Below are 12,861 nucleotides of genomic sequence, written 5' to 3' on the forward strand. Positions count from 1 at the left end.
TCCCCACCTTCTACCATCCTAGTCACGTCCGTTGTGTCCTTGGGCAAGACACTTCACCCTGGCTCCTGATGGGTGCTGGTTAGCGCCTTGCATGGCAGCTCCCGCCATCAGTGTGTGAATGTGTGTGTGAATGGGTGAATGTGGAAATACTGTCGCTTTGAGTACCTTGAAGGTAGAAAAGCGCTATACAAGTATAACCCATTTTTCATTTATTTATAACTTAAAAATAAAGACAACTTCAGATTGTTTTCTTTGTTTAAAAATAGAACAAGCACAATCTGAAATTGTACAAATCATAATATTAGGGTTTTTTTTTTTATAATTACTTGTTGCGGTTAATAGAATATATACTTTATTTGTCGTTATTTATATTTTTTGAATAAATTATGTGATAATGTTCATCAGTCAACTCATTGGTGTTCATTTTCAATCTATCAAGATAACAAAATGATATCAAACTCAAATTGCAGTATATTATTTATGTAGTTTGATAATTTTCTCGACTGATGTACTAACACAGGGGTCACCAACGCGGTGCCCGCGGGCACCAGGTAGCCCGTAAGGACCAGATGAGTAGCCCGCTAGCCTGTTCTAAAAATAGCTCAAATAGCAGCACTTACCAGTGAGCTGCCTCTATTTTTTAAATTGTATTTATTTACTAGCAAGCTGGTCTCGCTTTGCTCGACATTTTTAATTCTAAGAGAGACAAAACTCAAATAGAATTTGAAAATCCAAGAAAATATTTTAAAGACTTGGTCTTCACTAACTGACAAAGAAACAGATAACAGATTTGGTGTCCAATTCAAAGTGTGACATGATTTATCTAAAAATTTGAGAGTTGACTTCTGTATTTTACATGAGTTATTATTTGTACAAACATGGTGCAAAGTAATTCATGATTTGTTAAAAAATGTTAGTGGCTATCTGGTTAAAATGGGATATTGTGATTTCACAAGACTGTCTTAGAAGTGATCATTTGAAAATGTTCAATTTGAAAAATGTGCACTTAGAGAAAATATAAAAATAAAGTGTTGATATTGATATTTATCTGTTTCCATATATATTTATTGTGAGAAATCATTAAGTTGATCAGTGTTTCCACAACGATAAATATCATTAATTATTAATAATAACATAGAGTTAAAGGTAAATTGAGCAAATTGGCTATTTCTGGCAATTTATTTAAAGGCCTACTGAAACCCACTACTACCGACCACGCAGTCTGATAGTTTATATATCAATGATGAAATCTTAACATTATAACACATGCCAATACGGCCGGGTTAACTTATAAAGTGACATTTTAAATTTGCCGCTAAACTTCCGGTTCGAAACGCCTCTGCGGATGACGTATGCGTGTGACGTAGCCCGGCGAACACGGGTATGCCTTCCACATTGAAGCCGATACGAAAAAGCTCTGTTTTCATTTCATAATTCCACAGTATTCTGGACATCTGTGTTCGTGAATCTATTTCAATCATGTTCATTGCATTATGGAGAAGGAAGCCAAGCAAGCAAAGAAGAAAGTTGTCGGTGCGAAATGGACGTATTTTTCGAACGTAGTCAGCCACAACAGTACACAGCCGGCGCTTCTTTGTTTACATTCCCGAAAGATGCAGTCAAGATGGAAGAACTCGGATAACAGAGACTCTAACCAGGAGGACTTTTGATTTGGATACACAGACGCCTGTAGGGAACTGGGACAACACAGACTCTTACCAGGATTACTTTGATTTGGATGACAAAGACGCAGACGTGCTACTGTGAGTATGCAGCTTTGGCTTTTTTTTGCGTATGTACGTAACTTTTTTAAAATATATAAGCTTTATGAACCTTGGGTTAGGTGAACGGTCTTTTGGGCTGAGTGATTGTGTGTGTTGATCATGTGTTTGAATTGTATTGGCGTGTTCTATGGAGCTAGGAGCTAGCAGAGGAGCTAGGAGCTAGCATAACACGTACCGTACGTGCGCGTCACGTACGTAACTTTTTAAAAATATATAAGCTTTATGAACCTTGGGTTAGGTGAACGGTCTTTTGGGCTGAGTGATTGTGTGTGTTGATCAGGTGTTTGAATTGTATTGGCGTGTTCTATGGAGCTAGGAGCTAGCAGAGGAGCTAGGAGCTAGCATAACAAACACGCAGGTGTTATTATGCAGGATTAATTTGTGGCATATTAAATATAAGCCTGGTTGTGTTGTGGCTAATAGAGTATATATATGTCTTGTGTTTATTTACTGTTGTAGTCATTCCCAGCTGAATATCAGGTACCGTGAGTATGCAGCCTTGGCTGCTAAACATTCGATAACTTGACCGTATGTGCGCGTCACGTACGTAACTTTTTAAAAATATATAAGCTTTATGAACCTTGGGTTAGGTAAACGGTCTTTTGGGCTGAGTGATTGTGTGTGTTGATCAGGTGTTTGAATTGTATTGGCGTGTTCTATGGAGCTAGGAGCTAGCAGAGGAGCTAGGAGCTAGCATAACAAACACGCAGGTGTTTTTATGCAGGATTAATTTGTGGCATATTAAATATAAGCCTGGTTGTGTTGTGGCTAATAGAGTATATATATGTCTTGTGTTTATTTACTGTTGTAGTCATTCCCAGCTGAATATCAGGTCACCCCCGGCTCTCACAGCATCTTCCCTATCTGAATAGCTTCAACTCCCCACTAGTCCTTCACTTGCACTTCACTCATCCACAAATCTTTCATCCTCGCTCAAATTAATGGGGAAATTGTCGCTTTCTCGGTCCGAATTTCTCTCACTTCATGCGGCCATCATTGTAAACAATAGGGAACTTTGCGTATATGTTCAACTGACTACGTCACGCTACTTCCGGTAGGTGCAAGCCTTTTTTTTATCAGATACCAAAAGTTGCAATCTTTATCGTCGTTGTTCTATACTAAATCCTTTCAGCAAAAATATGGCTATATCGCGAAATGATCAAGTATGACACATAGAATAGATCTGCTATCCCCGTTTAAATAAAAAAAATTCATTTCAGTAGGCCTTTAAGTGTGTATCAAACTGGTAGCCCTTCGCATTAATCAGTACCCAAGAAGTAGCTCTTGGTTTCAAAAAGGTTGGTGACCCCTGTACTAACATCATGGTTTTTTTTTTTGTTCATATGCAGCATCATCTACAAAGATACAAATAATTGCTATTGCAACATCCAGTGGACACATTTAGAACAGCTGTTTCTATCATTCAAAAATTTCAGGTTAATTTTTATACTTAGCAAACTCATCCCGCGGGCCGGATAAAACCTGTTCGCGGGCCTGATCCGGCCCTCGGGCCGTACGTTTGACACCCCTGGTCTACAGGAACAGTTCCGCTCCAATGATTCTGCGGCAGTTTGGAGAGGTCTAAGGGCCCTTACGAACTATAAGCCCAAAACCCCCCAGGCCCTGAATGACCGGACTCTCGCTCAGGGCCTCAACACACATTACTTTCGTCATGAACGGCCTTCAGCTCATCAAAGCCATGCTCCCCCCCACCATCACCCTCCCCACCAATGCCAGCACTTCATTAAAGGAGTAAAAGGACTCAAAGGACTCCAATGACATCACAGGACTCCAAAAACATCATAAGACTGTAAAGACCCTCTCCATCAAAGAAGAGGATGTACGCCGGCAGTTCTTGAAGCTGAATACGCGGAAGGCCCCCGGGCCGGATGGTGTCTCCCCCTCCACTCTCAGACACTGTGCGGACCAGCTGGCTCCTGTCTTCACTGACATTTTTAACACCTCTCTGGAGCTAAGCCGCGTGCCGTCCTGCTTTAAGACCTCTACCATTGTCCCTGTCCCCAAGAAAGCACGGATCACAGGACTAAATGACTACAGGCCGGTCGCGCTGACGTCTGTGGTCATGAAGTCCTCTGAGCGCTTGGTCATGCCCCACCTCAAGGACATCACCGCCCCCCTCCTGGACCCACTGCAGTTCGCCTACAGAGCCAACAGGTCTGTGGATGATGCAGTGAACCTGGCCCTCCACTTCATCCTGGAGCATCTGGACTCCCCAGGAACCTACGCTAGGATCCTGTTTGTGGACTTCAGCTCTGCCTTCAACACCATCCTCCCTGGACTGCTACGAGACAAGCTCTACCAGCTCAGCGTGCCCGACTCCCTCTGCAGTTGGATTAATGACTTCCTGACAGACCGAAGACAGCACGTACGGCTGGGGAAGATTGTCTCGGACAGTCGAACCACAAACACTGGTACTCCTCAGGGCTGTGTACTCTCCCCCTGGCCTCTTCTCCCTGTATACAAACTGCTGCACCTCCAGTCACCAAACCGTAAAACTGCTCAAGTTTGCGGATGACACCACCCTCATCGGGCTCATCTCGAATGGCGATGAGTCCGCCTACAGGAGAGAGGTGGACCGGCTGACGTCCTGGTGCAGCCTCAACAACCTGGAGCTGAACGCCCAGAAAACACTGGAGATGATCATGGACTTCAGGAAAGTCACAGCCCCACCATCCCCTCTCACCCTGATTGACTCTCCCACCCCCGTCCCCATTGTGGACCCCTTCCGTTTCTTGGGCACCACCATCACCCAGGACCTCAAGTGGGAGCTGACCATCAGCTCCCTCATCAAGAAGGCCCAGCAGAGGATGTACTTCCTGCGGCAGCTGAGGAAACTTAAGGTGCCGACCGAGATGCTGGTGCAGTTTTACTCAGCCATCATAGAGTCCATCCTGACCTCCTCCATCACAGTGTGGTTCCCCGGCGCCACAGTCCAGGATAAGAATAGACTGCAGCGCATCGTACGTGCTGCTGAGAAGGTGATTGGCTGCAAGCTCCCATCCCTCCAGGACCAGGAGGCGTGTGGGTCGGATCACAGCTGACTCTTCTCACCCTGGACACACACTATTCTCCCCTCTCCCCTCAGGCAGGAGACTACGCTCCATCCAGACCCACACCTCCCGCCACCTGAACAGTTTTTTCCCCTCGGCCATCAGGCAAATGAACAATAACTCCTAACAGCAGCTCCTTGAATTCCTTGAATTCCTTCTAAGTCTATCTGATAGCTCAGTTACAGCTCTTTTTATTACCAAATATGTGTTATATGTGTTTCATGTCGCACGTTTGCACCAAGAAAAATTCCTAGTTTGTGAACCCGTTCTCAAACATGGGCAATAAAACTATTCTGATTCTGATTCTGATTCTGATATATTAGGGGTGTGGGAAAAAATCGATTCGAATTCGAATCGCGATTCTCACGTTGTGCGATTCAGAATCGATTCTCATTTAAAAAAAAATTTTTTTTTTAAATTAATCAATCCAACAAAACAATACACAGCAATACCATAACAATGCAATCCAATTCCAAAACCAAACCCGACCCAGCAACACTCAGAACTGCAACAGACACAAACACGACACAGAACAAACCAAAGTAGTGAAACAAAAATGAATATTATCAACAACAGTATCAATATTAGTTACAATTTCAACATAGCAGTGATTAAAAATCCCTCATTGACATTATCATTAGACATTTATAAAAATAAAAATAAATGAACAATAGTGTCACAGTGGCTTACACTTGCATCACATCTCATAAGCTTGACAACACACTTTGTCCAATATTTTCACAAAGATAAAATAAGTAATATTTTTGGTTCATTTAATAGTTAAAACAAATGTACATTATTGCAATCAGTTGATAAAACATTGTCCTTTACAATTATAAAAGCTTTTTACAAAAATCTACTACTCTGCTTGCATGTCAGCAGACTGGGGTAGATCCTGCTGAAATCCTATGTATTGAATGAATAGAGAATCGTTTTGAATCGTGAAAAAATCGTTTTTGAATCTAGAATCGTGTTGAATTGAAAAAAAAATTGATTTTTAATCGAATCATGACCCCAAGAATCGATATTGAATCGAATCGTGGGACACCCAAAGATTCACAGCCCTTATATATATATATATATATATATATATATATATATATATATATATATATATATATATATATATATATATATATATATATATATATATATATATATACTGTATATATATATATATATATATATATATATATATATATATATATATATATATATATATATATATACAGTATATATACAGTATATATATATATATATATATATATATATATATATATATATATATATATATATATATATATATATATATATATATATATATATATATATAATATCAGATATATATGATTTATAGCAGACCTGGGCATTCTGCGGCCCGCGGGCCGCATCCGGCCCTTTGTGCGTCCCTGTCCGGCCCGCGTGAGGCCAATTATAAATTACAAAATACATTTTAAAAAGTATCTATGTCGAGTGTGCAATACAACGGTGCTGCTTTTGTTTTGAAAATCGTTATTTGTATTACTTCCGTGTGGACGTATGCATGTGCGTGATTGTGAGTGAATGTGAACAGCTGCAATCATTAATTACAAAATAAAGTTGAAAAAACATCTATGTCGTGCGCGCAATACAACTGTGCTGCTTTTATTTTGAAAAGTATTATTTATGGGCATGTGTCCATGTGTAACCTGCGAGTGAAGGTGCACATGCAGCGACAAGTGATGCACGGTTTACACCCGAGACGCTAAAAAGAGACTGCTAGCGTCTGCTGCGCGCAGCAAATATATGCCGCGGACCAAATCAAATCCCATCTGAATTCTAAACAAAATAAACATATTTATTCTATGTAATTTTGCAATGCAACTTTGAGTGACAGTGACAACAAGCGGCCCTAACGGTGTTCGTCAACACCGTTCAATTGAACACCGTTCAATTATTGTAACGTCTATCGAGATGCTTCGAGGCCAGGAATTATATCGATCACTTTATTGAGCAAAACTGTTTATATTCGGCCAGAACCACACCAAAAACATAAGTAAAACACTTCTATCTCGAAAAACTAGTCATTTTCTGCCGTACAAACCAGGCCAAAACCAACCAACACGCATAGCACTAAACCACTGGTGTGTTTATGGCCACACAAAAAGTCGGACAACTCAAACACCACACAAAGTTACACTATGACTCCTCAGTCATACGTGTGCTTATTTTACTGTCATTTATTATTAATGTTAATTTATTTATATTAGTCATGGAATGCTGTTACACACACTATGTTGAAGTATTACTATTATTATTAATTATTATTATTATTATTATTATTTTTATTATTTATCTTACGGTATATATCGAAAATAATATTGAGTGAAATTTAATTGAAATATTGTCGATGTGGCCCTCCAGCAGTGCTTGGGTTGCTCATTCGGCCCCCGGTAAAAATTAATTGCCCACCCCTGATTTATAGAATATCAGATATATATGATTTTTAGAATATCATATATATATATATATATATATATATATATATATATATATATATATATATATATATATATATATATATATATATATATATATATATATATATATATATATATATATATATATATATATATATATATATATATATATATATATATATGTATATCATATATATAGTATCATATATAAATTTTATAATTAACCATTGTTGTGTCTGTGTTGTAATAAAGTACGGCAGATAATGTAATACTCTTCTATTTCAGTAGGTGGCAGCGGAGGGCGATTCCTGTAAAGACAATCGAGTTAGCGCTGCGTGACACGTGATAGTGACAGTTTGGGATCGCAGCAAGAGGAGGCGAGAAAGGGACAGTGATGGAGAAGTTTTTGAGAAGGGAAAATGCAAATACCGAACATGGTCCTGGACAAAATTCTGACCCAGATGAAGGCTCTAGTATGAGTGGTTGACAAAATAAAATAGACAAGACGGTGAGCTCGAGGCAATACAGCGAAAGCTATCGTTCATTTGGATTTACTTTCACCGGGGATGCGACAGCACCGACTCCGCAGTGCTTGGTGTGTGGTGAGAAGCTATCCATAGCGCCATGGTGCCAAGGAAGCTTAAACGCCATCTCCAAACGAAACACCCTTCCGTTCAAAACAAGCCGATGGATTATTTTGTATGCTTACGTACAAACAATGAGAAACAGGCAACTTTTCTGAGAAAAATCACAAAGGTAAACGAGAGAGCCCTCAAAGCGAGCTACCTTGTTGCTGAAGTCGTAGCTAAATGTTTCTGCCACACTGTGGCAGAAACATTAATACTGCCAGCTTGTAAAGCCATTGTAAATGAGATGGTCAGTCCTGACGCGGCCAAAAAGATCGCTAAAGTGCCTCTCTCAGACAACACAATTGCCAGATGTATTGATGACATGCCTGCAGACATCGAAACTGTCGTTTTGGAAAAGATGGGCATCTGTAAGAAATTTGCCTTGCAACTTGATGAGTCGACGGATATTAGTGGACATTGTCAGCTCTTGGCCAACGTGTGTTTTGTGGATGGAGAATCCATTAAAGAAAACTTCCTATTTTGCAAGGCACTGCCAGAAAAATCAATAGGAGAGGAAATATTTCGGGTCACGTCGGAATATTTTGACAAAAGCGGGTTTACGTGGGAAAACTGCACAGGTGTCTGCACTGATGGAGTCGCGCCATGGTCGGGCGCGTCAAAGGCTTCGTAAGTAGGGTCAAAGAAAGAAACCCGGATGTTATTGTTACGCACTGTTTTTTGCACCGTGAGGCACTCATTGCAAAGACCTTACCAGCAGATCTAGCTCCTGTGTTGGATGCTGTTGTGCGCATAGTGAATTTTGTGAAGACGCGACCTTTGAAATGTCGTTTATTTGCGTCTTCGTGTGAGGAAATGGGAGCGGAACATAAAGTCTTATTGCTCCACACGCGCGACAAAGTGCTTACCCGTGTGTATGAGCTGCAAGAGGAACTTAAAGTATTTCTGACAAACGAGAGGTCTGATTACTCAAAGTTGCTTGCAAGTAATGAGTGGTGTGCAAAGCTGGCATACCTGGCACATATATTTCATCATTTGAATGAACTGAACACACGGATGCAAGGCCGAAATGAAAACCTGCTTACAAGCACTGATAAAATGAATGGATTCCGTTTAAAGGTGCAGCTCTGGCAACAACATGTGCAGCGTGGCAACCTTGAGATGTTCCCACTCACCGAGAAACTGCATGATGGCAACACTGCTGCAATGTGCGAAGTGATTGGCACACATTTAAAAACTCTTGAGGAGAAGTTGTTATTTTATTTCTCTTCAGCCTTCACAGAATGCCTTGTCTGGGTTAGGAACCCATACAGCTAAGCATCCATTGCTGGAAAGGACATGACTTTAAAGGAGCAAGAGGAACTCATTGAATTGAAACAAGATCATGGTTTAAAGTTTAACTTTGCTGATCTTCCTTTGGACAGTTTTTGGTTATCTGTTGCCAAGGAGTTCCCCATTCTGGCCAACAAAGCCATTTTGACATTGCTCTAGCTCATATCTATGTGAGCTGAGCTTCTCAAGCTTGACTGCGATAAAAATTAAAAACAGAGAGAGACTGAGAGCTGTTGAGGAAGAGCTTCATGTGTGTCTTTCTACCATTCCTGCCAGGATATCCATTTTGTGTTCATCGAAACAGGCCCAGGTTTCACACTAGGTGAGTATAAATACATTTAGATACTATATTATTAACTATATGTATTATATACTGTGTTAGAGTGTCATTTTGTGCATTTTGGTTGGTGGTGTGCCGCAGGATTTTGTAAATGTAAAAAGTGTGTCGTGGCTCAAATAAGGTTGAAAATCACTGATATAAACAATATCATATATAGATTATTTTAGATTATCACATACACATCATATATAGATTATCATGTATAGATTATTATATACACATCATATATATTTATTATCATATTTAGATTATCATATACACATCATATATAGATTATCATATATAAATCACATATAGATTATCATGTGTACATCATAAATAGATTATAATATATAGATTATCATATATAGATTATCATATATAAATGATCATATATACGTCATGTATAGATTATCATATATACAATATCATATACACATTATATACAGATTTTCATATACAGAATATCATATATACAATATCATTATACAATATCATGTATAAATGATCATATATAAATTATCATATATACAATATCATATACACATTATATACAAATTATCATATATAGAATATAATATATACATTATTATTATACAATATCATATATACAATATAATTTATACAATATCATATATAGATTATCATATATACAATATAATTTATACAATATAATCTATAGAATATCATGAATGTCATTTTATGTCCCTGTAATCTACATTATTTTGCACTCAAAAGAATTTTAACTTTTGTCTTACTTTCACTTTCATTGACTTAAATTGACTTAGTGATCTACAAACACTTTATTTTTTGTCTCACTTTCACTTTCATTGACTTAAGTTGACTTAGTGATCTACAAACAATTATTTTTTGTCTCACTTTCACTTTCATTGACTAAGTTGACTTAGTGATTGTGGAAGGGGTGTGGTCCACGCGTCCCCTGCGGGCAGGGCGTGTGCAGGAGCCGGCTGTGAAGCAACTGACAGGTGAGGAGATACCTCAGCTGGAACGAGTTATCTAATCACCTGTCTCTTTATTAGCAGCGTCGGAGACCATGAGGGGAGCGTGGTGACACTCAGAGGAGGAAGAGGAAGAGAATAGACGACGATTGCACGAAAGAGCAAAATAAAAGAGACTTGTACACCCTGACAGCGGCCCTGCATCAGTTATATTGGTCCAAAAGAACCCACAAGGGAAAGAGCATTACAGTGATCTACAAACAATTTGTTTGTTGTCTTACTTTCACTTTGATTGACTTAAGTTTACTTAGTGATCTCCAAACAATTCTTTTTTTTGGCTTACTTTCACTTTCATTGACTTAAAGTGACTTAGTGATCTACAAACAATTCATGTTTTGTCTTACTTTCACTTTCATTGACTTAAATTGACTTAGTGATCTACAAACAATTCATTGTGCTTCCAAAAACGTAAATACATGAAAATACATAAGGAGCCCATAACATTTATTTATATATATATTTTTTTTTTAAATTCACCTTTTCCACTCACACTTTTGACCTCACAGTATTTTCATAAGGTCACACTGACGTCATTTATTTGATTGGCCGGGGGTCACATGATCACTTGAAAGACTTCCCACTTTTAAACTGCAGCGTGTTTTTTAAGCACACGCACGCACGTACGCACGCACACACACACGCACCTACACACGCACGCGCGCGCGCGCACCCGCACGCCCACACACAGAAACCTTATTGATCACTGAAGCTGCCTTTCATAAAGTGTCCCTTTGCACAGCATCGCAATGCGCACTTCTAGCTGATTGGCTGGATCTGTGCCACGTGACCGCCCCCACCTTCTCTGCATCCATAGATGCCTCCTCTGTGAGTGTGTGCGTGGTATTATTTCAACAACGTTTTTCTCATTACTGTGGAACAGTCTAACACCAACAGTTGACAAGAAGGTTACAAATACTTCAAGAAAGAAAAAAAGGATTATTTGTTTAATTAGTTTTAATTTTTGTATCAATGGAGATCTTTCTGACATATTTTTGTCCGGAGTATTCAGCGATTTATACACATCAGGAGCAGCCAAAATTCTGCGAATGCTACAAAACCTTTTTTTTTTTTGTCATTACCTTTTACTTCTGTTACTCTATGTATAAAGCTGCACTGCAACGTCGTCATTTCCTATTGTGTGATAAATACAAGTCTATTGTAACCTGCAGAAAATACCTGGTTTTGGCAAAGTAATTCTCTCCACAACTAAATATTTAAATAAAACCAAGTTCATATTGTTTTCAAAAGGGAGCCAAAACGTAGCCCTGTGGGACACCACAGGCAATAGGTGATCAAACACTGTGACTTACGCTGACCTGTTTGTTTGCTAATGTTTGATTTATAAGTGCCAGATTTTCACCCCCAGGAAAAGTGTGCTGACTCCTGAATGTTCTGCAAGTGGGCGTGACTCTGTAGGATTGTTTGTGGTGTTAATAACTCTTCATTCGGTGTCATGAAATAGCCCAATAACTTGGATCCAGCAAAATATGTCAGCATCGTCTTCATCATAGTTCATCACGGCATAGCTGTTGGTAGAGCAGCCTTGCCAGCCACTTGAGGGTTGCTGGTTCGATCCCCGCTTTCGTCATCCTAGTCTCTCCCATTGTGTCCTTGAGCAAGACAATTTACCCACCCGCTCCCAGTGCCACCCACACTGGTTTAAATGTAACTTAAAGATGTAGCTAATGGGATTCACTATGTAAAGGACATGACTTTAAAGGAGAAAGAGAAAAGCGCTATATAAATACAATGCACTTCACTTTACTTCACCCAGCAAGCAAGTTGTAATTGGAGACATGCGCCATAAACGCCACCACCAGTTTAATGATTGCACTTTAGCATGCTAGAGTTGGCAAAGGTTGCCTTCATGACTTCAGCGATGCCACAACATCTAACACTCCTGGTAAGTCCTTTATTCTAGTTATCAAACGCAATTATTGCTACATTTCATGATATTTTCATGCTTTTCATGCAGCTGGACTGTCCTCTTGTCATCGCCGCCATCTTTACACTGGGCATTGGCGGGACATTTCAGTACGGATTCTGCATATCTGTGGTCGCGTCCTCCTCCACTGTAAGTCAAACAGAGGCAGGCGGTCATGCAGTCGCGGCCTTATTGGTATTGATATGAATGTGATATGATTCATGTGGCAGGTGTGCCACACGGTCCGCCCCTCGCCGAGGACGAATCACTAAAAAACACAGGTACAGACAAGGAGAAGCAGGAACACACTAAAAACACAACAATGATTGTAATGTGATTGTAATGTGATTGTAATGTGATCGTGAT

General features: G+C 39.4%; 1 protein-coding gene across 1 annotated transcript in view; it reads left to right on the plus strand.

The window, feature by feature from the left end:
• The first annotated feature begins 12,450 nt into the window (after positions 1-12,450).
• slc2a11l (solute carrier family 2 member 11, like) overlaps positions 12,451-12,861 on the plus strand; it is a 35,305-nt gene continuing 34,894 nt past the window's right edge. Inside the window, 2 exon segments of the mRNA XM_062057488.1 lie at positions 12,451-12,474; positions 12,547-12,645. Coding sequence (XP_061913472.1) covers positions 12,451-12,474; positions 12,547-12,645 — 123 coding nt within the window.

Source organism: Entelurus aequoreus, linkage group LG08 (genome assembly GCF_033978785.1).
Source record: "Entelurus aequoreus isolate RoL-2023_Sb linkage group LG08, RoL_Eaeq_v1.1, whole genome shotgun sequence".
Taxonomy (NCBI): Eukaryota; Metazoa; Chordata; class Actinopteri; order Syngnathiformes; family Syngnathidae; genus Entelurus; species Entelurus aequoreus.